Here is a 25,951-nt window from a genome sequence, read left to right on the forward strand (position 1 = left end):
ATGGTAAGTTCTTTAAATAAGACTATGTTTTATGTTAAAAATCCTCACTTGACAAATGGAGACTGCTACATCCAATTAAATTCTTTCTCTAGGGATATGCCAATTAAGTATAATTCACAGTAATTTACCTTTCTTGTATCTTTTCTCCGATTCTTCAGCTTGCTTTAAGGCCACCTCTTCTGATACAGTAATGTAAGCATTTAGAAATTTGGTCTTCTTGATAAGGGAGAGACATTTTTGACAGAGCTCTGTTGGAGTAATGTGGCCTTGTTTCAGTGCTGTAGAAACCTGTAATATATACAATTCAAAAACGTTTTACTGAGGGGTGGGGGGGATAGGTTAGTCTGGTGATGGGTATTAAAGAGGGCACGTACTGCATGGAGCACTGCGTGTTATACGCAAACAATGAATCATCAAAAACTAATGATGTAATGTATGGTGATTAACATAACATAATAAAATAAAATAAAAACCTTTTACTGAGGCTGCAGAAGATACAAGTATTATACTGAGTGGGCAGATAGAGTGGTGAAGTGTAAAATGTTGAAGTGAAGCTTGGATTCAAAACCAAGAGAACTCTATACCTTGGGAGTATAGTGAATGAGGGTAATGCACCCATCACCTTGAGTAGGGGTGGGGGGGGAGGCTTGGCGTGGGTGGGCATGGGTGCGGCAAGGCGGGAACGCAGGCTATACAGAGTGAGAGCAACAGATTCGACAAGGCCCTGCAGGACCTTATGACTCGAAGTGAGATCTTTATGTTTTACTGCAGAATTCGAGTAAGAGCCACTACAAATTGAGAGAAATGCTTATAAAATATGGGTTCAAAAGCAAACTAAAACCAAACTTCCCCGCAATCCTGTCTTGGATGCATTAGAAAGGCTAGTAAACAAAGTGTTAAGATAAACTGCATTACAAGTGACCAGAATCTATATGTTTATAGTAAGTGAAGCCTGAAGTGATGACTATTTAATATTTCCTGGAGGAAGTAATAATAAGTACTTACTAATTAAATAAAAGCAATGAACAATAAATCAAAGATGACACCAAAGCTTTGCAGATTATCTGAACAGAGTTGGATGAGATGGGGGCTTGGGGAGAAGGTGGATGGGTGGAGTAATGTTTATTGAGTATTTACCAAGAGCCGGATACTATTGCTTTACGTGCATTACTACCTCCCTTCACCTTAACACAACCATGTAAGTCATATTTTATTAACCTCATTTTACAGATGCAGAAACTGAAGCTCAGAGAGGTTAGTGATTTGTCCGAAGCCACACAGCAGTACAGGGTAAAGGGAAGGTCATAACACATGCTCTTTCACTATCTCTCTCTGCGCTAGAGCAAGCTCAGTCTGTCCTCTGAGCTGACTGCATCTTCAGGTGTCCTACATCCACCAAGCAACAGGAGCTTGCATTTGAGGAGAAAATCTGCAAATCATCTGCTCTCAGCTGTTGATTAAATCATCAAAGCACGGTATTCTTAGGGCTGAGAGTTTTAGGGGAGCTTAAAGCACTGGCAACAGGCCACGGAGAGGTCCCCTCAGGCTGATGCATAAAAGGAGGAAAGAGTCGCCAAGGGACAGCTGGGGGAGGGACCCAAGGAGGGGCAGGGCAGGGGGAGGGGCCCTGGGAGGGGCAGAGCAGCTGGGCTATGCCATGGCCAAACTGGTAATAAAGAAAATTATGCCTGTCTTTCTTTGCCTCCCCTCAAGTCTCCTAATGCCTACTATCCTCAGGCATTCCTGACTTGCCAGCTGGTGTAAGAATACAAGGGAAATGAGTTACAGTTGTGGTTACAAGGGCAAGAAATGAGATTGTCCAGGAGCACTCATTTTAAATGGTGCTGATCTTCATTAGGACCAGTCTTAGGAAATCCAGATTTGAGAAAGTCAGTAAGAGAACTGGAGAAGGGAAATGAAAACAAAGATGGTAACTAGCTCGAATGGCCTGAGCATAAGGAGTGTGAAATAGAACAGTGCAGCTTCCCTGGGGCAAAACTGAAGGTGGCATAGCGGAATATAAGATGAAATCAACTATAAGAGTTTTTTTTTAAACCAAATTCATTCTCCCTGACTTTTCTCTAATGGAAAGTAGGCTTTTCCTTGAGACCCCTGCTTTTCCTGCAGCTTTCTCAAGAGAAGACTGCTTTAGCTTCTACCCACCATGGACCAGAGTCAGGGAGAATGTACAGGCAGGCATCCTCCTCATTCCTCAATGCCCCCCTCTTCCCTCTTCGTTCAAAAATCCCAGCTCAGCTGAAGTACAGGCCTTAGAGGAGCTTATATCACTCTCCTTGGGGTGTGAATCCACCGTCTCCCGAGCACTCCTTTTCATTCATTGAAGATTTTTGCACTTAGCTCCCTTTAATCTTTACAGTTGCTCCTGCTGTTATTCTGGTTGACTTCAGACTTCAAGTAACGTACACTGACACCCGGCCTCTCGGTTCTTGACCTCATTTCAGGCAAACTTTTCCTTCACCTTGCCCCAGTTACCAACTCAGCTCAGACTACATCATTACCAGTATCTCTATAACCTCCGAAGCCCCAGTTTTAGTTATCCCACACCTCCTGTCCACTCAGCTTATTTGCTCAACCATCCACATGGTCAAGAAAAACATGGGGACCTCAGTCCTACAGCTGCAAAGAAACAGAGTCTTCCAACAACCAATGAGGTTGAAAGAGGACCCTGAGCTTCAGATGAAACCACAGCCTTGGCTGACCCCTTGATTTCAGCCTTCTGAGACTCCTGTGAGCAGAGAACCCAGCTACTCCATTTCTGGACTCCTGACCCACGAAACTGTAAGATGATAATAGGATTATCTTAAGCCAAAAAGTTTATATTAATTTGTTAGGCAGCAAGAGAAAAATAATATGCCTTCTTAGAAAAATTAAGAAATCTTCCTCAGGAGACACTCTTCTTAGAAACTAGGGGAAGAGATCATTGTAAATACATATAATTTAGTAAATTTGTCCCTATAACAAAATTAATGTCAATAATAGCACTTAGTTCTAGGCATTATCCTAGAAGCTTTATATTTCTTTCTTTTCAAGATTTTTAAAATTGTATTTTAATTCCAGTATAGTTAGCAGTGTTCTGTTAGTTTCAGGTGTACCATATAATGATTCAACACTTCCATACAACACCCGGTGCTCATCACAGCAAGTGCCCTCCTTAATCCCCATCATCTATTTCACCCATCCCCCACCCACCGATGTTTTCTATTTCATTTAATCTTTATATCCACTATGAGGGGCTGATATTCTTATTTTCTTTTTACAGATAAAAAACTAACGTTCCTGCTTGGGGTCACAAAGCTAGAAAGTAGCCGAGCTGCTGGGATTCAACCAAGGCCTGTTCTTGTTTCCAAACCCCATGCTCTGGACCACTATACTCTTAACTTTACAGAGAGCATCAGAAGTTCACTTAGGAAAAGAACCACCTTTTAAAAAGAATTGTTTTGATAAATGCTGAAGGTATAGGAGAGCCCTGGGGGCCTGAGTGTCCAGTTGACTGGAACCTGTTAACACACTCCATTCATGCTTTTGTCTCCAATGTTTCAAGGAATTGCATCAGGATCACTAGCAACCTCACATTCCTAAATCCAGCAGTCAATGCTCAGTCCTCATCTTACAAGTACTTTTCAGCAGCATTCAACTTAAGAGAACACTCTCCTCTTGAAGCTTTTTCACTTGTGTTTCAGGACACCAAGACCTGGTGTTCCTCTTGCCTTACTGACCATTCCTTCACGTCTCTTTTGCTGGCTCTGCTTCCTATTGCTGACTAAATGTTGGAAAGTTTTAGGCCTTCTATTTTCGTACTCAGCTCCCTGGGTGTTCTTATCTGGCAACACACTTTTATTATCTTCTATACTCTGGCCACTTTACAATCCTCATACCTAGCTGCTTTTCTGATCTCCCAACTCCTAGATAGCCACCTGCTTAATTGACTTCTTCACCTGGATAGCCAGCAGACATCTCCAAATTAACATGCCCAGAACAGAAGTCTTGATAACTTTCCTCCTTCCAAATATGCTTCCTAAGAGTCCTTCCTGTATGGGGGTCCTCAAAAAACTAAAAACAGAACTATCATATGATCCAGCAATTCCGATTCTGGGTATTTAGTCGAAGAAATGAAAACACTAATTCGAAAAGATACATGCACCCTTATGTTCATTACAACATTATTCACAGTAGCCAAAATGTGGAAACAACCTGTCCATTGATGGATGCATGGATAAAGGAGATGTGGTATATATACAGTGGAATATTAGCCATAAAAAAAAAAGAAATCTTGCCATTTGTGACAACATGGATGGACCCTGAGAGTACTATGCTAAGTGGAACAAGTCAGAAAAAGACAAATACCGTTATGATTTCACTTACATGTGGAATCTAAAAAACAAAACAAAACTCATAGATGCAGAGAACAGACTGATGGATGCCAGTAGGGAGGGAGGTTAGGGGATGGGCAAATGGGAGAAGGTACAAGAGATACAAACTTCCAGTCATAAAATAAATGTCATGGGGATATAATGTACAACATGGTGATTAGAGCCAATAATATTGTACATTATGTAACTATATGGTGATCGGGGGAAAAACTAGACTTATTGTGATCATTTTGCAGTGTATACAAATACCAAATCATGTTGTACACCTGCAACTAATATAATGTTCTATGTCAATTATACCTCAATTAAAAAAAATGGGGGGAAAAAACCTCTTCCCCATCTTGATGTTACCACTTTCCCAACTCCCCAGGTCAAAAATCTAACCATCCTCCTTCATTCTTCTCTTTCCCTCAAAGTCTGTATCCAATCCATCAGCAAGCCCTAACTTAAAAAGCAATCCCATTTCACATTATCTTTATGGCCACCGCATCTATGCTGCCATCATCTCTTGCCTTCTAACTGATCTTCCTGCTTCCTCGCTTGCTTTCCTACAGACCATATCTTTAGGAATAACCTGAAGGAGCTTTTTAAATTTTAAATCAAGGGCGCCTGGGTGGCTCAGTTGGTTAAGCGACTGCCTTCGGCTCAGGTCATGATCCGGAGTCCCGGGATCGAGTCCCACATTGGGCTCCCTGCTCAGCGGGGAGTCTGCTTCTCCCTCTGACCCTCTTCCCTCTCGTGCTCTCTATCTCCCATTCTCTCTCTCTCAAATAAATAAATAAAATCTTTAAAAAATATATTAAATTTTAAATCAAATCATATCCACATACTCACAAATTTCCAGAGGCTTCTCATTACACTTAGAATAAAATCCACACTCAGCACAGCCTAAAGTTTTCCATGATCTGGCTCCTGTTTATCTCTCTAACCTCATATCCCACTCTTCTCCTCTTCATTCACACTTCTCTAGGCATGCTGGCCTTCTTGCAACTCCTGAATGTGTCAAGCTTGCTCTTGCTTCAGACCCTTTGCACTTACTGTTCCCTCTGCCTGGAATACTATTCTCCCAGGCCTTCCCCTAGCTTCCCCTTCATATCCTTTAGATCTCTTAATAATAGTCAGAGAAACCTTTCCTGACCCCTCCAACACATCTGGCTCCCCCCGCTAGTTCTCACACTGTGGCCTGCTTAATCTTTCTTCATAGTACTTATACTACCTGTGATTATATTATTTACTAAAAAAAAAAAAAACTTCTTTAATGCCTGTTTCCCCACAAAAATGCAGGCTTCATGAGGGCAGGAACTTCTGATTGTCTTCAATGTTAATTCCGTGTCTGGAACACAGAGGTGCTCACTAAACGTTAGTTGAATGAATGAATACCTGAGTTATTTAAAATTTGGAAACTGTTTTCCCATAAACAATAATTAAGTGTTCTTAGGGAGACCCCCAACCAGCCTATTCAATATATAATTAATAACTTTAGGATTAATATTAGCCTGATGTGTGGCTCCTAGAAACACTGGGAAGATACCACAAAAGAGGAAGGTGAAAGTGAGATTCCTCCTCTTTCCTGAATGTACCTGCATAAAACTTGAGAAATAGGACTTTTACCTCCCATTTGGCATGTTACCTCCTTTTAGTGCTTCCTTCCAGGCCCCCTCTGTTACTCTAAGCCTCACTTAGGTCCCCAACATTGCCTCAAAACTCTAGTTTCCAGCTCTTCTACCAAATTTCCTCCCCAGCAAATTTTCCCTTTTTTCAATTGATTATATCAACTAGTATGTGATGGAGAGAAATTTTATTAAACTACTGTAACTCACAACAATGGGTGAATAAATCATTCGACCCTGCAAGGCATCTTTATATATTTAAAAGAACATGTACTAAAATAATCTCTAATTGGTAGAACTTGGGATGTACAATGAGATGAGAAAAAATACAAAGCGGAGAGAAGATATTTTTTGGGCTGGGAAAATGACTACCAAATAATGTTTTGTGCACAGTAGGCATCAACAAATATTTGTTAAAGAAGTAATTAAGTGAAAGTAATCCTGTTCAGGCAACCTCTTGGGTACCTTAGGTCAGCTCTCCTGTTTTTTTCCCCCTGGAGGCAAAAGTTGTTTCCTCACAGGGGCTCATTCAACAACACCAGAAAGAGGTGGCACAAAAGAGGGGGTGCTGAAGGGGGAAAGGGCAGAGAAAGGAAATACTGTATTTTTATAGGTTGTATTTCATTTTAAAACTAGTTTTTGGTGGGTTTTTTTTTTTTAAGAACAAATTGGATTCTTTAGTAGAGGAATTTACTGTACAGAAATATGTAGTAGTGGCCAGAAACCATATTAAGATGGTAAAATACTAATGTATTTTGGGAAAGGACTATTTATTATTAAATGCCTGTCAATTTTAAGTTATGATAATTTATAGCTTTCTAAAAGGCTACCATATGGAGGGTGGGGGGGTGGAAGATTTCCCAGGTGAAGATACAACAGGAAGATGGAAGGCAGGCTAGGTCCTCAACCCCTACTTGTCAGCAGAATCACCTGGAGCTTTGGTTAAACCATATCCTCTGGTCCTCAAATCACAGAGCTACCAAAGTGGGACAGAGCTGTGGTTTTAACAAGAACCTGATGTGATTCTTATAAGAGTGGGCCTGCAGACAGTTCTCAAGGTTGAGAGATATGGGCCAGAAAGCGAGGGGACACGAACTGAAGCCTTAACAGCAGAGAGTAAGTGAAGAAAACAACTTCCAGACATAAATTTGGAGGTATGAATTAACAGGGCTTAGTGATTTATTGGATATGACAAATGAGAAAGAATATAAGGGCAACTGGGATAAGAGTTGTGCCATTAAAAAGAGAATATTAAGAATTCAGAAATCAGGTTTTTGTTTTTTAAGGTGGAGATTGAGAGATAAGAAGTGGTCCTATTACAATGCTGAAGTCAACTTCGGCTAAATTAAGTGGAGGTGGTTATGGGGCATTTGGAAGAGATGTCCAGAGGGAACTTACAAATATTAGCCTAGAGTTTAAAAATGATGTCTAGGACAGGAAGACACCGGTGAGAGAATCATTAGTATCTTAGTCGTAGATAAGTCCAGAGAATATGTCCAGGCGGGGGTGGGGGGGGGGAACTAAAAATTACTCGTTTGTATTTTGCAAAGTACAGGTCTGCTGAGCCTCTTGGCGAGGACTGCGTCAGATGAGCGTCGGGGACAGGAGGAGACTGAAAGTGGACTGGCGGAGCCCATTCTGAGAGGCCATCCATCAGGGGTCTGACCCAAGCCTTAGCAACGTCTAATTGAGAAGCCGGTGTATACTTCCACAGTACAGCTCCGCGCTGCCTAAGTCTCCCTTGCTGAAGTCCTAACTCCAGAATGGGTACAGGGAGTACAGCTGAAGGCCCCAAAGCTCTAAAGCACCCACCCAGATCCAGGAAAGGAGACGGCGAGGCTGACCTAGATGCGGGTCAGACCCGGGGGCTCCTTGTCCACGGAATCCGCGAATCTTTCTGACCTCCCTGGGCCCTCAGCAGTCAGTTCCACTCACTTCTCGGAGGGTCCGGCCCAGCATGGTCCTTGTGCCCAGCCTGCCACCACAAGGCCCAGGTGACAAGGAGGAATAAGAGAGGTCAACACCCGCGCCGGGATCACATGGGCGCAGCCATCTTTGATCGTCACTGCACCTTTCAACACCGAGTACTTAGATTGGTCGAATTGCAGCTCGGGGAAATGATCTTTGCACGCGATTGGTTGGCGCCGCAAAGCAACTCCTGCGACGAAGGAGAGCGGGTCGTAAGGAGACTCGGGCTAGGGTCTCGGAGGGAATCGGGGAGCCTCTGATTCTCTGTGGCGTCTGGGTCTCGAGCGGAGTTAGCTTATCCTGCTGGGGGCTCCCGGGACAGGGCTGGATTCTAGGGGTTTTGTTTTTGCGTTTCAAAGGGGAGGGGATGTGAGGAAGGAGGAGAATGAACAGAATATTGACTGGAACGTTAATTGGGGCTTTTCAGATGGGAAGAGCAGAATAATTCCATATTCTTCTTCCTTCATTTGCTGCATTAGTTAGGCTGACTTCATTTTTGAATTCACAGATCGGCCAGTGTGTTTGATTCAGGGGTTGGAGTTCCATCCCATTTAAATGCATTTTAATTAGGGCACGCAGTTCAACTGATGTTTACGATGGAATTTCTGAAGACGTGTGTACTTGGAAGAAATGCATGTACTGCGGTTTGCTTCTGGAGAAGCCACGCCGTACAAAAACTTTTAGTTGGAAAGATTAGTACTACCTCTTCAAGGAGCACTGTCATGCCCGCCTGGGTGATAGATAGATACGGGAAGAATGACGTGCTTCGATTTACTCAGAACATGATGATACCTGTCATACACTATCCAAATGAAGTTGTTATCAAAGTTCACGCTGCAAGTGTAAATCCTATAGATGTTAATATGAGAAGTAAGTTTTCGAAAGACATTCCTCCTTACCTTTCTTTTTTTTAAATTCAGAATTTCATCAGGGATCAGTTTTAAAAATTCACTTGTTATTTGACTACAGTTATTTGGTTAACACGAAGGAATAGCTTAGGTATTTGACAGTATCTCGGATATTATTTGCCAAGTTTTTGAAATTGTAATGTTCATGGTATACTTTAGTCTTTTGCAGAATATAAGCAAATACACCTTTTGAAATGTTTCCATTCTTCCTTAAAATGTAAATTGGAATTTGAGTTAATTTGGGTTCCACAGCTTACTTTTTGTTCTATTCTCCTGGGAACTTGGTGGTATTCTGAGGGCTGTTGCAGGTTTTGGAGGTATGATTATGTTTTCACATCAGTTTGGAATTTGCGTTTTTATAATAATTCTTTGCTCTCCCACTATTCACATCTTTACTGGTGCAGTGCGCAAAGCAGGGCAGGTGCCCCATATGATATGGTCACAGTACTTTCCTCATTTCTGCTGTTGAATTTTGCCTCTGCAGTTAAAATACCCTTTCCTGTATGCTTTATCCTAAATGGGAATGTTACTATCTTAATTTCTGCTGGGGAATATTGACAAAGCTTGGAGAGCACTATAGTCCTTAATATATACACCATGCAATTAGTACAGTGCTGAAAAGACTGATTACTACTTGTGAATTTAACTTTGGGGAAAAAAATGACAAATATTCCTCACCTATGTCTTCTGAAAAAATTAAAAATCTTGGGATGATTGGTTAGTTAACTTCCGTGTTATAAATAAGCTGAGATATGCAGTTAAATTAAACTGTAGGTCTGTTTTGAAGGCCTGTATGTAACTTAGAGTTCTTATCAGATTGCCTTGTAATAGTTACGGTATGTGAACTATGTGTGATTAATTAAATTTCTTGGTTTATATGAACCAATTACAAAATTAGAATTAATGATAGAATGAATCACTTTGCAAAATTCGTGGAGAAGTTTGAAAGTGTTGAGACTGAAATTTTTTGCATTTTTCCTCCTATTTTCCAGGAGCTGTGTGATGATTAGGGTGTCAGTTCTCAAGTGTTTTGGTCTTAAGATCTCTTTACCCTCTTGATAATTACAATGGGCTTTTGTTTGTGTGAGTTATAGCTATCAGTATTTACCTTATTAGCAATCAGAAGAGCAAATTTAAAATTTTTATTCATTTAAAAATGCAGTAAAGTCCTTTGGTAACATTACAAAATTAAATCAGGTTAGAAATATAAAATGATATAAAGGGACGCCTGGGTGGCTCAGCTGGTTAGGCGGCCAGCTCTTGATTGCGGCTCGGGACATGAGCTCATGGTCCTGGGATGGAGCCCTACATCCGGCTCCCTGCTCAGGGGAGAGTCTGCCTCTCCCTCTCCCTTTGTGCTCTCTGCTTCTAACTCTTTCTCACTTTCAAGTAAATAGAATCTTAAAAAAAAAAAACAACAAAAAAAACCAACCTCTTAGGCTCCTCCAAAAGATCTTGGGGATGTAAAAACTTGCAGAACTGCTGGATTAGGGAAAAAAAGTCCAGCGTCTCGGTTTTCAGGTTTGTTTATTTTTTAAGATTTTATTTTTAAGTGATCTCTACACCCAACACAGGGCTTAACTCACAACCCTGAGATCAAGGGTTGCACGCTCTACCAACTGAGCCAGCCAGGCACCCCTTGGTCTGTAGGTCTTTTGACTCCAATTTTTAATGTTGCTATTTTTAACTTAGTGACTATATCTGGACCTGGGCTGTCCAATATAGTAGCCACTAGTCACAGGTGAGTGTCAAGCCACTGAAATGTGGCTAGTTTGAAATGAGATGTTAGTATAAAATACACACTGGATTTCAAACAGTAAGAAAAAAGGAATGTAAAATATCATTAATTTATATTGATTACACATTGACCTGATACTATTTTGAATATGTTAAATAAAATATTAAGATTAATATTATTTTTTAGTAGCTACTAGGGAAACTTAAAATGACATATGTGGCTTGCATTATATTTCTATTGGACCGTGCCAATCTAGGCAGTGTGAGGAATAGCTATTACACACGTCTTTGTGGGGCAGGGGTTTGAGGAAAGACTTGGACTCTTAAAGTGCTTATAGCTAGAAAGCTCCTATTAAGGATGAATTGGAATGTCTTAACTATGATTGTCCCATGAAATCCACATTTGTATTTTTATTTGCTCTGAAGTAAGAGGTGCTACTGCTTGTTGGCTATAGTGCTTTTACTTTATTCATTTACATTGGGTATGAAGATAATTTATTTTTTATAGGCTATGTCTTTAAGTGGTGGGTTTATACCCAATGATCAGTATGTTTTTTCATCTTGGACTGTAAATCCTTTGACGGTAGATCCCATGTTCTACCAACCACTACCTGTTTCAGCACTTCACATATGTAGTTGTCATTCAGTCTTTATTTTTGTGTCATTTTTTATTTTCATTCTAACTTAAGATTGCAAACTAAAGTTAGTGGTGTTCTAACCTTGAGTAATTTGTACATTTTGTCTTTTAGATCTATTAACTTTTAGTTTCTTTGAATGCATATACACAATTTGTTGTGTACATTTTAATTTCAGTAGGGTGCCTGGATCTCGACTTTCTTGGCTGCTATTTAACAATGTAATATTGTGACACGTTTTACTTTTATATGGTATTTTTGAGACCTCTTACTAGTTTTTTATAACTTAATCCAGTAATATTATTTGTAGGTTATATTTCCTGCTCATGGGTTGTTTTGTTTTTTTGAGAATGTGATTGTTGTTGCAGGAGATGCCTGAATTGGTAGCTTGCAGAAATAAAATAATGAGTAGAAGTTTATAAACTGTAGGAAGCCGTTATTTCCCTTAACAAGAATGCAAGGACCTATGAAGCCAGTCTGTTTTTCTGGATATAGCCACTGTTATTGGACATAAAATCATAAATCATGTAAATGGCTAAATAAATGAATAATCTTAAAATAGAAAAAAATATATAGCCAACAGCATCATACCAACAATCATTGATTTTTTTTTTTTAGATGGGATTAAAGTCTGAAATTGATGACCTTAGGATTTTCCAAATCATCCCAACTCTGAGTCAGTTAAACTGGCAACCTCTAACAATGGGATGAAGCTCCTAAGGGCCCCCAATTATTTGTGTCCCCAAGCAGGTTCTCGCTCACTACCAGCTGCGTTCTGGATTTGCGGCTTGTTGGGCTAGTACCAAAGGTGAGTGAGGCAGGGCTACTCAGTTGACCAACAAAACTTGAGCAACCTTGGGGCGCCTGGGTGGCTCAGTTGGTTAAGCGACTGCCTTCGGCTCAGGTCATGATCCTGGAGTCCCGGGATTGAGTCCCACACTGGGCTCCCTGCTCAGCAGGGAGTCTGCTTCTCCCTCTGACCCTCTTCCCTCTCATGCTCTTTATCTCAAATAAATAAAATCTTAAAAAAAAAAACTTGAGCAACCTTGTCCTGCAGGCGCTGTACCTCAGAAAGGACTGAAGCCTTTTCTTTTTTTTTTTTTTAAAGATTTTATTTATTTATTCATGAGAGACAGAGAGAGAGAGGCAGAGGGAGAAGCAGGCTCTCATGGAGCAGAGAGCCCGATGCGGGACTCGATCCCAGGACCCTGGGATCATGACCTGAGCCGAAGGCAGCCGCTTAACCATCTGAGCCACCCAGGCGCCCTGAAGCCTTTTCTTTGTAGCTCTGAAGCCACAGCTACACTCTGACATGGCTAAATACCCGCTTTTGTTGCTCACACCACATAGGAATTTCAGTGAGTAATTGTTTAATTGTGTTTTAGTTACGGAAAAGGAATGTAAGACAGGAAAAGTGAAACGTGACTTCTGTGAGTATTACATGTGAAGTTGTTTTTTCCCCTGATGGGGGGTGTACTCCTAACTAGCCAGATGGCAAATATGTAATATTGGCATGATGGCCATCAGCTTAGATTTTTCTGGGACTATCCCAACTTTTTAAACACTCTCTCCCATGTGTCTTGGTTTTTTTTTTTTTTTTTATTAGAAAAACAACTGCAAGCCCCCCACCTGTCCTCTCCCCCTGTATCGTCTACCTTTTCCTCCTGCTATATGGATTAACTTCCTTGTTCCTGTCTAAGGCCAACCTTCCACGTGGGTTCCTGATCCCATCCCCTTTCATCAACTGAGGAGCACTGTTTCAGAAATTCTTTTTCTGTATCATCAGTCTTTCCCTTTCTACGGGATCATTCTGATTAGCACTCAGACTTGCTGTTGTTTCTCCCCTCTTAAAGAAGAGGAAAAAAAAAACACTCAAAAATCCTGTCTCCCTCTCACCTGTGCCCCTCCAGTCACTGTTTCATTTCCGTGCTCCCCTTCATAGGGAAAATCTACTTGAGAAAGTTGAACGGTCTGGGGTCTCCAGTTCCTCCCTTCCCCGTTCTCTTTCGAGCAGTCCAGGCCATAGCAACTGCCATCACGGTCACCGAAGACCTTTGTGTTGCTGGATCAGCTGTTCGGTTTGGTTTTTTAAAAAATGTATGGCATCTTTTGACTTTATCTGAAAAACTGTTTTACCTCTCAGCATTTGACTTTTTTTTTTTTTAAGGTTCATTTATTTTTAGAGAGTCCATGAGCAGGCGTAGAGGGCAGAGGGAGAAGGGGAGAGAATCTCACGCAGACTCCCTGCTGAGTACAGAGCCCAGGGCGGGCTCGATCTCACACTGAGATCAGGATGTGAGTGGAAACCAAGAGCCACGGACTGAGCCACCCAGGCACCCCAGCATTTGACTTCTTGAAATGACCCTGTTCCCATGGCCTTCAGCACCCGTCTGCGCTGGTCAGGCCTTCTCAGTCTCCTTTGCTGGTTTCTCCTCATCCTTAAGATCTAATGTGCCACCTCTGAGGGTGGGTGGGGGGAAAGGGGAAACTCACGGAGTGGGTTAGTGATTTCGGAGCATAAATTGTGGTACATGACAAGAAAGGTGGAAAGAGTGCTTATCTTGGAGAGCCCCACCTAGCTCGTTTCTCTGTTCTCAGAGAAATCTCAAGCGGAAGAGGCTATAACATAATTTTGTGTCTTAGAAAAGTCATTTTATATGTTGAAGCTTGTAATAAACTACTTTAGGTTATTGTAGATAGCCAATCTATTTGAAACAAAAGTTGGATTAGAATGTTTTCGGCTCTTTTTAGCTGATATTTATGTAAATATTTAAAAAATAAAGATATAAGTCAAATAAACTGCTTTATTATCCATCAGTATAGAGGTAGTCGAATTTTTTTTCACCCCCACTCACGAATCTATACACTTACTTCAGAGATGCTCTGGAAGCATTTTTGGGATGTGGGGAACATTATTCCTAGACCAAGGTTAGACATGGATACAGTATTTGATACTATTAACTTCAAACAGCTTTAACATTTATCTTTTTTATTTTTTTAGATTAACGTATAATGTACTATTTGTTTCAGAGGTACAGGTCTGTGATTCATCAGTCTTACACAATTCACAGCGCTCACCATAGCACGTACCCCACCCAGTGTCCATCACCCAGCCACCCCATCCCTCCCACCCCCCTCCACTCCAGCAACCCTCAGTTTCTTTCTTGAGATTAAGAGTCTCTTATGGTTTGTCTCCCTCTCAAGCATTTATCTTCTTCACTAGACTTGGCACTAAATGATTTTGTTATTTAACAAGTTCATGAATTAATAAAGGAAACCATCTTCAAGGAATAAAGTAAAACTATATAAAAGGAAATACCAAATTTCTGCAGGCCGTTTGAGCAATTGTAGCTTTAGATGAACGAGTGGTTATAACTTTCCAAGTAATTTTCTTTGGAAAGAACAACATTCCTTGTTTTTGTGCTTTCGAGTGTTATGAAGAAAAAAATTGTGAGGTTGATTATTTTATAATCTACATCTTGAGGATCTAGAATCTGGCGTGTAACTAGTGGTTTTTAAAGAATTTTATTCTTTTGGAGGAAACCGATAAATTGTATTTCACAGGTGGTTATGGAGCTACGGCTTTAAATATGAAACGTGATCCTTTACATATTAAAACCAAAGGAGAAGAATTTCCCCTGACTCTGGGTCGGGATGTCTCTGGTGTGGTGATGGAATGTGGACTCGATGTGAGGTACTTCAAGCCGGGAGATGAGGTGAGTTAACTCTTTTTCTAAATATGTGGATTTCATTTTGCTTCTTTTGGAAGGATTTCTGTATCCTTGACCTTTTTTTTTTTTTTTCTTCAATATACTGACTGAGCTTTGAGTAGAACCCTCATTTTCTTGGTTCTGTTGTTACATTTTTTCACAAACAATTCCAAAAGAGCTTGACTGTACTTGAGCTTTCTAAATCCAGTGCTTAAGAACTGGAAGACTTTAAAATATGTAGGATTGGGACAACTTTTTTTTTTCTCCTTGAAGTCTTTAAATGACAATTTCTACCTTTTAGGTTAGATGGTTTTAAAATAGCTAAAGTTTGGTATAATCACCTGTCACTTGTCACTTTGAACTTTTATACCAAGAAATTAAAGTTGAGCTCATAATAATAGTTAACACTGTTCTAGTTGCTTTTCATAAAATAACACATTTAATCCTTAATGAAGTAAGTACACTTAGGCACAGTTTACAAGATGAGGAAGCCCAGCCGTAAAGGAAGTGCTAGGGCCAGTATTCAAGCCCCAGACACTGTGCTCTTACTGGTACTCTAAGTGGTCCTTAAATACGGTAGGATTTATTAGCATCTGCTTCCAGTGTGGTTTGACTTGATAAACTCAGAACCATACTAAGTACTACATTTATGTTATGTGAAAATAACTCTCACTTGATGGGTTGCTGACTTGTGCTTTTTCACAGCGTGGGGTCTGTATGGGGGAAAGCCCTCATGCCGAACTTTGGTCAGAAAATGTTTCTAATGAAGCTGTGTGTTTCAGGTCTGGGCTGCAGTTCCTCCCTGGAAACAAGGCACCCTGTCAGAGTTTGTTGTAGTCAGTGGGAATGAGGTAACTCCCCAACTCCGTGCTGAAATGCCATTAGAAAGTATAAACAAAGACTGACAAATATCTCTGAAATAACTGGTTGCTTTTCACATCAGGTTTGTGTTTTATGGGTAGTTTTGAAAGAACTAAGATAGAGAATAGGAACTTTTGAAAGAGTAAAAAAAGTATTTGATGTCCTTTAGTAACACTGCCTGCCAAAGCGGCTCTTTGTCTCACGGAGCAGGGATTTGGAGTGAGATCTAGAAACCCTGCTGTGTTTCTCAGTTTTACCCAGAATAAGCAGTTGAAACCAAATATACCAAATGGAGCATACCGGTTAATCATCAACAGAAGCATGGGAGTATCAGGCTTTTTCAAATAACTTTAAAAACAGTCTGATCAAATACAGTCAGGTGGCCTGACAATTTGAATAGAGAGAAAGGGGTTAACATTGAGGAAATTGGCTATAGAGGGGAGGGCAGGAAGGGAAAAAGGGGTATTATTGAGATTAGAGAAAATCTGGAAAGATTATCTTCCACTAAATGGGAGTAAAGGAAGCAGCTGATCTCAAAAACAAATTAGAATGAGTTTATGAGGGCTCAAGGTTTACTTGGATTTATTTCTGGGTGTAGTCAGAACTAATGGGATTATCGAATGTGGTCTCTTTATGAAGAATTAAGCAGCTTTATCTGATAATGTAGCCTATAAAACATTACTGAACCTCTGTGAGGCAGGTTGAGTCATTAGGAGAATATTCCTTAGGACTAATCCTGGAATAGGGTATGCAGTAAACAGTGAACCTGGCAGAATGTTACAGACATATCTCTGAAAGTAGTTGGATTCCTATGCAGATAAATATACTTAATTGTGTTCATAGGTTTGCACGTCATTGCTTATTTTTAACTGTTGTCTTCAAATTTAGGTCTCTCTCAAGCCTAAATCACTCACTCATACTCAAGCTGCCTCTCTGCCCTATGTGGCTCTCACAGCCTGGTCTGCCATAAACAAGGTTGGCGGCCTGAATGACAAGAATTGCACAGGAAAACAGTAAGTATCAACTGTGTCATCTAAACGTCCCTTCTTTCCTTCTGTTGTAAGGTCTTTCTTTGCAGCAGATTTGTGAGAAGGGTATTAAAATTCACATCAGATCACTTGCATGAGCAGAGTTGTGGTAACATTTAAAACAGTCTCCAAAAAAACTCTTATTTGTGTCAGTTTGTACTTCTTTTTTTTCTTTTTAAAGATTTATTTATTTTAGAGTGCCTGAGCTGGCGGGGGGGGGGGGGCACGGAGCAGAGGAAGAGGGGGAGAGAGCATCTTCAAGCAGATTGTACACTGAGCACGGAGCCTGACGTGGGGCTCGATCTCACACCCTGGAGATCATGACCTGAGCCGAAACCAAGAGTTGGATGCTTAACCAACTGAGCCATCCAGATGCCCCCAGTTTGTACTTGCTTAACCTCATTGTGTTGATTCTTAGCCCAAGCAAATGGGGAATTTTTAAATGGAAACATGTAGGTGAACTTCAGGAGTCTGAACTTCGTGAGTCTGAACTTCGTAAAATAATGCAAATTTTTATGTAAATTTCTACAAAGAAGATCCATAGCTTTGATTAGATTCTTGAAAAGGTTTAAGCATCACTTTATACATTTTCTAAGGAATGATGCCAAGGTACAGGTGTTTTTTCTTTTTTTTTTTTTCCCCTACCTCTGCTAGGATTTGCTCTCTGACTTGCAGATTTCTGTGAAGACCAGATATAAAGGGACTGCAAAACACTGATGAATATTCTGGAGTCCTCTTAGGCTTAATGCTTGGCATCCTTTAGGTCAATTCTTGTGCTTCAAGGTCTTTACTGTTTGAGTTAGCAACAGCACAGGGAGTGGGAATGTCTTAGGAATGCTTGAGTCCATATCCAGATTCTGCTGCTCTCTAGCTGGGGGGCCCACCTCAGTCACTTCTCTTCTGTGAGTTTTAAGGGTTAAATGAGAAAACACAAGTAAAACTAGTGGCACAGGCTGTGGCCCATGGAAGCACTCAATCAACGGTGGCTACTCTTATTAACGGTGAGACTGTATTCTTCGTGTTTTAGAAAGTTGGCATGATAGGGAAAACTGATTTTATTTTTTGGCGAGGTACTAAGAACCCCTTAATGATTGTGATAAAGGAGAGAGATCTATAGGTCAACTTTTAATAAAACGAGTTTTTTGATTACTATGAATTAGCACAGGTCAAATAACTATACTGTTGTGAAACCTTACACTTTACATTTAATGTGTTGGGCTATAAAGGCTTGAATTTAATGAAAGCTTAATAGCTGTATTTCTGAAAGCAGTGTGAAGATGATTCATCTAATGAGCTGTTACCCTTTATTGTAGAATTCAAGGCAAATATTTATTCTAAAGGTCAACCCTGTTTATTTTTTAAGCTTTTGAAGTTACGGTTTAGGTCAACTACTTTGTTTAAATTAGTCTGGCCACATAGCTTTTTCTAATGGTCTGTCTTCGTTAATAACCTTGCAAAATTCAGGGCTTTAGGCCTTTATTATTATTGTAGGCTCTGCATTGACAATGATGCTTTATTGTGTTTTTCCTTAAAAACATTAGACTTTTCGGGGCTCCTGGGTGGCTTAGTTGTTAAGCGTCTGCCTTTGGCTCAGGTCATGGTCCCAGGGTCCTGGGATAGAGCCCCACATCAGGCTCCCTGCTCCGCGGGAAGCCTGCTTCTCCCTCTCCCACTCCCCCTGTTGTGTTCCCTCTCTGGCTGTGTCTCTCTGTCAAATAAATAAATAAAATCTTTAAAAAAAAAAATTAGATTTTTCATGCCTGCATGACCATCCATGTGCTATGGTTAGAGAAATCTCATTCCTTTTGTCAGTCAGGGCTCTCCAGGCATATTTGTTTTTAGTACCTAGAAGAAAACAATTTAGAAATCACCCTAGTTGTCTTTTCTCAGATTCATGAATCTGTGCCCCCATTTTACTGTTGGTTTTGTGGGTTATTCTTTGGTACTGTGTTATCTTCTGTTTAAGCAATAAATGCTTAGACCTGGGGAAATAGAACCCGCGGTCCTATTCTCTGCTCTGCTGCTGACTCATCAGGTGACCTGGGCGTGCCATTTCTGGTCTCCGTGCAGTTTCCTCCAGGGTGCTGCATGGAAGACAGTGGCGGTTGTTAGGGGAGCTTTGAAAAGTGGAAAGCTTCTACTCTATAAGGTGATTACATGGTGTATTGAGTTGGGGGTGTTCATTGATTTAGCCACATATTAACCAAACTGGAGTGAAATCCATTGTAAAGAGCCTCACTAGCTCCGATCCTGAGGCCCCTGCATTCTCACCTGACCTGTGGGATGCCTTTGTTCCAAGTGGAAGTGAGAGCTTTGGCCCGCGGTGCTCTAGGAAATCTGATTCCTGAGGTTATTACACATGAGTGATAATAATAGTCTACCTTTCCCAATTCCTTATTTGTGGGAATCAAATGAGAGGTGTGAGCACCTTAACCTACTATAAAAAAATTTTGCATGAAGAAATTATGACTACCACGAAAAAAAAAGAAATTATGACTAAAGTGGGATTTTATTATACATAAACTCAGAGGTTCCAGTGTCCAAAGTGGCTTTTTTCAGTTTGACTATTCATGGTGAATGGTGGAGCGTATTTTGGTTTCTCTAAGACATAATTATTCTCTATCAGCTGTTGACATTAAGGCATGTTTTAGTCTGCAATAAAGCAGGTCAGTGTTAACAAGGGCTAATAGTCTATTTTTCTAACTAATTTAAAAAAAAAAACAACACCCATCAGCACTGTGGAAGATTTTATAGGATTTCTTTATAACAAACAGCTTTTTCAAATTAAAACAAAGCTTTCTAAGATAAGGGTTCAGTGTGTTTCCTTTTTCCCTTTTTGTTATATAATTGTATTCCCGCAATAACTGAGCATCCGTTAACCAAGGTGATAGTTTAATATTGATGTCACATAATAGATCATTTTTGCGCACACTTGGATATCACTAGAAAATGTCAGATGCAATGATTTTTTTTTTTCTTACCAGCCCATCCATAGTTTCTTCATGATTTATTAAGTTGGAAAACATAGATAACATAGGGCTCTCAAGATGATAGAGATGTTTTAAAAAGTGGTTACGCCAGATATTTTTTGAAAGCATTTAGTCTGATGGTTATATTTATTGGTAGTGTCATGGTACATCTTGAATATTTCATGATCTACCTGAAATTCATCTTTTACTGGGAAAGTTGTACTTTATTCTGTTTGACAGAAGTATTAGAAAGTGTTAGAAATTGAACCATTCCTCTTCCACAAAATAAATTTCACTTTTAAATTGTGTATACTTGAAACTCAATGCAGTGAATTTAGAAATGCTTTTTACTGTTTCTTATTTGAGGTTAGCCTTTATGACAGTAAAATTTTGTCACGTAATTATAAATTGGGTGTCTGATTAATTCTCTTAAAGATTAGACAGTCTCCAACTTAAACTATTGGGTTTACCGCCCTCCCCCAACCTCTATGCTTACATGGTAATTATAATACAGCTTCATTCCTTCAGATGCCTTCTGCCTGTTCTGTACCCCACCACGGACCTGTTTCCCCGCACTCTCCGTTCCCACCGCCCCTGTGGACTTCAGGTTTTCATTTGCACTTGACTTATGGTTAGAAGGGTAAGGGGAAGAAGAAAGAAACCTCAGCAGTTTACTTGCTGGAAGAAAATCGCGTGGCTGGGAGGAAGAGAGTGAGGGTGGAGGCTCTGGCCAGTGTGATGCAAATGAGTCTTGCCTCCGCTTCTGGACCGATTTTGCTGGGGCCCCAGGAGGGCTCAGTTAAAGGAATAGTAGGAAACTCTTTCCTGGCACTTTGTGGTTTACAGATGAGCTTTCTGGGTGACTAGGGTACTATCTTGTGAAGCTCAAAAGCCCTCTTTTCTTCGGGGCGCTGTAACTTAGCCTCCAGCCTTGCCAGTGAGCCGCGGCTGTGTCCTGTCGTCCCCCCGCCCCATCAGCTGACTAAGTGGCCAACCCTGTGATCTTTTTCAGTTCTTAGCATTTCACCTCTCTGAAGTGTATGGATGGCACTGCTGACCACTTACTTAAGACTCACTTTTACCATGGTTTCAGGATACCAACCTCCTTTAGTTTTTCTGCCTTTTTGACCACTTCTTGTAATTTTTAGAGGACTCTCTCTTTCTCCAGCCCTTCACTGTTGCATTCCCCCCGTGTCCACTCCATCACGGCTCTCTGTCTCCCAGAGGTCTCTCACCTGCTCCCAGCTTCTGTTCCTATTATGGTAGTTTGCAGATCTGTTTCTTACCCTAGCCTCTCTGCTGAGTTTCAGTTAGACATCCCCTTTGTATTTTAAACTCCACGGGTGCAAGACAAGACTGCCTGCCTGCCACGCCGACTCCTCCTCTGGATTGTTAACGTCTGCTAACTGGCATTTCCCTTCAGCCAAAACCTGACACTGTTTCCAAACTCTGCTGCCTTCCCCTCCACAGTGCGAGTCCTTGTTCATGTCCCGTAAAATTTAGGAGGGCTGGCAAACCGGGCGGGGGTGGGGTGGGGGGAGGGGAATGTCTTCCAAGTTCCTTGAATATGGGGGCTGTAAGATTTCAAGGAATTTCAGGTTTTCTTCTGCAGTGAATAGGCCTAAAATACTTCTGCATTTTAATTGACAACCCTCATTTACTAGTTTGTGGTTGAGGTCTTCCCTGTGGTGGTGTCAGATGTCAAAAATAATACCACATATTTATCCTTGAGGGAAAAGCACGCATAGATTGTGGAGCACAGTGCCTCACAGGCATGAAACACTCTTCCTGAGGGAGTTGGGACAAGAGTGAGTTTTATAGGGCATTAGAAGAGGCAGCATGGAAATGGCATGATTGCCTAGGAGGGCAGTGATTTCCTCATAAGGCTAGCAGGGCGGGTTTTCTAGGGTAAGGCAAACTAGCTAAAGCTGAGCTGGAGGATTGTGATTGGTGTTAGGTTTCCTTGACAGTGATGCATTCTTTGTAAGTGCAGACCAACTTGGGTTTAGATTTATGGTGTGGGCCAGGCCACTGGGGTGGCCTCCATTTTGTGGGTCCTGATCTACGAATTAACTTTATTAGTGGCATATTGTAAGTTTTTACAGGCCTCATAATTGGAAGAATTTTCTACAGACAAGCTTCTGGTTCTGTATATCTCAAACCTTGTTTAACCATTTTCCTCCTTCACTACCTGTATAATCTAGTGCTAGGTACCATAATACTTAGTCTTACCTAATAAGACAATAATTTCTTGATGCTCTGTTGTGTCAATTTAGTGGCAAGTAGGAATATTCCTGGAAGGCATTCTTAAGCCAGGACAGCCTGCAATAACTTAACTCTACTCAGAAAGGACTATGAACCCCATCAGTATTATCCACTAAACCCAAACCATTTGTATTTCCAAATCCGCTTCCCTCCTACCAAATCTGATGTTACTTGTTGTGAGGGGAAGCATAATGGAGGGTGTAGAAATGGAAAGAGACAGAAATTTTAACTGATTGTGGTTAAGAGAGAAGGAAAAATCATTTTTCCTCTACCTTTCTGAATTCTCCAAGACCTCTGTAATAAAAGATTAACGAGAAAAACAAACAAGTTTATTAACATGTATACATCAGGTATATGAGATACCTGGGGAAAATGCACTCATATGGGTAGCATAGAGTTCAGGCTAAAATACCATCTTTGGCTAAAGACAAAAGAGGAGAAACAGGTAGGGAAGGCCAATTGTGAAGAGGTTACCAGGAAATGCATGGTAAAATTTGTTATACAGATTGAAGTTGGTGTCCTTTCCACTGATAAGGGTCTAATGTTATCTCTGGGGATTAACCTTTGTCCTTCCTGGTAGCTAGGAGAGGAGGTACACCTTTATCAATTTATGGCCTGCTTTAGGCTACAGAGGAAGGGCAGAGTGCTTTCTTGTTTCTGCTTCTTAGCTGCCTTCAGCTTAAAATAATCCTTGTGCCAAAGTGGTATATTTTGGGGCAGCATATTCTGCCATCCTTCATTAGCATATCTTTTGCAAATTTTACAAAAATCTATGTTCACGCAAGTATTTTGCTAGGGCTCCTCTCAGGGTCTTGTGTAAGTAAAGGGGTTGGAGCTTACGCTTCATTGGAAGGAAAATATGGTTTTCCTCTACTCTTCTAAGTTCTTGCCTGGATCGCCTGTAACAAAAGATTAAAAAGGCAAAAGCACACAAATTTAGTTAATACGAGTTTTTTTTTTAAGATTTTATTTATTTATTTGACAGAGACACAGCGAGAGAGGGAACACAAGCAGGGGGAGTGGGAGAGGGAGAAGCAGGCTTCCCGCGGAGCAGGGAGCCTGATACGGGGCTCAATCCCAGGACCCTGGGATCATGACCTGAGCCGAAGGCAGATGCTTAACGACTGAGCCACCCAGGCACTCCCTTAATACGAATTTTATGTGATGGGAGACCCTCATAAGGAAAGGAGGATCTAAAGAAGTGGTTAAGCCTGAGTGTTTTTATGCTGTTTGATGAAGAGTGAAGAGTCTTCCAAAAAAAAAAAGTGATCAGAAGGTATGAGCTAAGCATAGTCAACTGGGAAATTTAGCAAGGCCGTTCATTCGGATTCCTGGCTGTACCCTTCTGTCTTGGAGATACGGATGTCCCTGTCCTCTAGGTATAGGAGCACACTTCTCACCTGTGGGTCTTATGACCTGCTTCAGGGAAGACGGTCAGGGAGTCCTTCCTGTACATGCTGTTTAACTTCCTTTAGCTTAGAATATTCAGTACGCCAACGTGCCATATTTTGGGGTGGTGTGTCCTGAACCCTGTCAGCTCCATGGTAAATCTGACTATGCTCCTTCTCTCTCTTTTCCCTCCTGTAATTGCCATCATAAACATTCCTTCCTTCTGTCTTCCTTTCTTCTCTCTGTTCTACACCACATTGAAGGAACCGGTGATTTGGTATGGTTCCCACTGCTTGTCCTGTTCAGGGAGATGTGTTCCCAGTACTCCTGGTTAAAATTCTGAATTTTGTTTCTCACAGCATCATTGTTATACTGTGTATGAGGTTCTTGGTCCATTATGGGTTAACTAAACCTTAGTAAATGGCTACCCTGGGCACTGAGCCAACATATATAAATAGCTTTGTTTTCATGGGAAAATGTGTTTAAAGTTCCAAACAACTAATTCACACATGAACTCTTCTGCAAATTGGGGAATGTCTACATGAATTACAGAGGCTTAAAAGGGGACACACAAATCCAGTCTATCTCGGCTGAGTGTGGTTGATTTGTTTTGTAGTTCTCTTCTACTTGTTCAGATTAAGTATCTCACTCAACTTTAGGGAGTAAACTTAGCATATTATATTTTGCTATCTTTCACCCCCCCTTTTTTTTTCCAAATTTAAAAGTAGTATGAGAAATTAAAAAATGAAATTATATATTTTCAGTATCATCCTTAGTTTTTAAAGACCATTTGTTTCTACTTATGGAAGAGTTAGCCATATTTAACTCATCTTTGTTTCTGAGCCATTAGGACTTTTTTTTTTTTTTTTAAGATTTTTATTTGAGAGAGAGTGCACAAGTCGGGGGAGAAACAGAGGGAGAGGGAGAAGCAGACTCCCTGCTGAGCAGGGAGCAGACTCAGGGTTCGATCCCAGGACCTGAGATCATGACCTGAGCTGAAGGCAGATGCTTAACCGACTGAGCCCCCCCGGGCGCCCCTTCCATGCATTGTGGCTTTTTTCCTCCCACAAGTACATGGTCTGGGGGGAATCATGAAGGTCATATACTTCTATGTTAGAAAGACAGGGAAAGTATATATAAGCTTAAATAAGATTGAAAATGCTAAGTTTTCTTTTTTACTGACTCCTAGGGTGATCCTCATTTCATAGGAGATAAGTATGAGGTCTGCAGATTCAGTTAGTGAGAGAGTTGGGACTAGAACCCAGGTATCTAGATATCCAGCCCTGGCATTCTGCTTTCTGGGGCTAGGCCAGGATATAGACATTTGAAAGATTATTTCTCACTTCTGAATCTCAGGCTGTTTGGTAGTAGGTTTCATATATATATATATAATTTTTTTTTTTCTTTTTTTGCAAGGCAGTCAGGGTGTTGATGCCTTGCCTCTTACAGCTGGAATACTGACAGTGTGATTGTAGAGGGACTTAGGTGCCCAAATACTAAGTAAAAAGTGACTCAGTCATGGAAGAGAAGCCACCACTGAGTTAGTACCTTAATGTATGTTTAGGCAGAATTGAGAAATTGGGCAGAAGGGACAGAGAAAATCAAACTGTAAGGCTTCAAAATGCATAAGCAGTGTAATAATTATTCACACTTTCTCTCATATTTTTTATATCTGCTACAGTCCAAACCCCACTGATTTCAAAAAGAGCTCCACATGTGAACTTAGGAAGTAAGGGAGGAACGTGATTAAAAAGCTTGGCAATTTTGAATTACAGTGATTTTTTTTTTTTTCCAAATAGAGTATTTCCTGGGCACTTGCTCTATACAATAAGCAATATTCTTCACTCTAGCAAATAGACTTCTGCTTCAATTTGGCTCGAATATACAGTGTGACCATTATAGCAAGCTGGGTAGAAAGCATTTCTGCTGTATAGCACTTCAGTGAAGGGCCACTGGGGGTAAGCAACAGCCGCTATTTTCCCTTTGTATTGGAAGTGCTTTGAAGAGTACAAGAATAGTTAGTTCAGCCACAGGACTTCAGACCATGTAGGACTAACCCACCTACTGCTGGCTTGAAAATTCATTTTGCCTGCTGTCCTTTTTGGGGGAATTTCTTTGAAGACGAGTGCAGGCCCTGGTTGAATCTGCACAAAACATGGAGTTTGCAGGACCAGAGAAGAACGCGTCTCCAGGTCTTTACAAGCCAACTGACTGTATGCGGTACTTCAGTGGGCCTGCTCCTTGCCCCTTTTGCACTTGGGGGCGCCATCAAGTGGCGCCATCAGGAACTGAAGCTACTGTTGTAGAACCATTCCTTCTGCCAAGCACTGCTGTGAAACATTTTTGCTTTTTTATTTGGAGGAATAAGACTGCTTTGGATCAAGAGTTATGGGGAAGTGAAGAACTGACAACAATAAGGTTGGAGATGTATCTGGCAGTTGGATCCTTAAGCAGCCATTATATTTGGTATCCTCTTCATC

The 25,951-nt window shown here is 40.9% G+C and overlaps 2 protein-coding genes across 7 annotated transcripts in view; one reads left to right on the forward strand and one right to left on the reverse strand.

Moving 5' to 3' along the window:
• The window catches only part of QRSL1 (glutaminyl-tRNA amidotransferase subunit QRSL1), a 33,367-nt gene extending 25,263 nt beyond the window's left edge, over positions 1 to 8,104 (reverse strand). For 4 of the 5 annotated variants that reach the window (XM_027601953.2, XM_027601954.1, XM_027601952.1 and 1 more), the window contains exons 1-2: positions 7,937 to 8,104; positions 129 to 288 (exon numbers count right to left, since the gene is read on the reverse strand). In XM_027601953.2, the coding sequence (XP_027457754.1) occupies positions 129 to 288; positions 7,937 to 7,960 (184 nt within the window). In that variant the 5' untranslated portion in view covers positions 7,961 to 8,104. Of the gene's footprint in view, positions 1 to 128; positions 289 to 7,813 lie in introns of all 5 variants that reach the window. The other variant, XM_027601956.1, reaches the window with a different exon arrangement.
• A 50-nt stretch (positions 8,105 to 8,154) lies between these two features.
• Positions 8,155 to 25,951, forward strand: part of RTN4IP1 (reticulon 4 interacting protein 1) — a 43,321-nt gene continuing 25,524 nt past the window's right edge. The window contains exons 1-4 of one of the 2 annotated variants that reach the window (XM_027601957.1): positions 8,155 to 8,839; positions 14,814 to 14,965; positions 15,742 to 15,810; positions 16,709 to 16,833. In XM_027601957.1, coding sequence (XP_027457758.1) covers positions 8,557 to 8,839; positions 14,814 to 14,965; positions 15,742 to 15,810; positions 16,709 to 16,833 — 629 coding nt within the window. In that variant the 5' untranslated portion in view covers positions 8,155 to 8,556. The remainder of the gene's footprint in view (positions 8,840 to 14,813; positions 14,966 to 15,741; positions 15,811 to 16,708; positions 16,834 to 25,951) is intronic. The other variant, XM_027601958.1, reaches the window with a different exon arrangement.

The sequence above is a fragment of the Zalophus californianus genome, chromosome 7 (assembly GCF_009762305.2).
Source record: "Zalophus californianus isolate mZalCal1 chromosome 7, mZalCal1.pri.v2, whole genome shotgun sequence".
Taxonomy (NCBI): Eukaryota; Metazoa; Chordata; class Mammalia; order Carnivora; family Otariidae; genus Zalophus; species Zalophus californianus.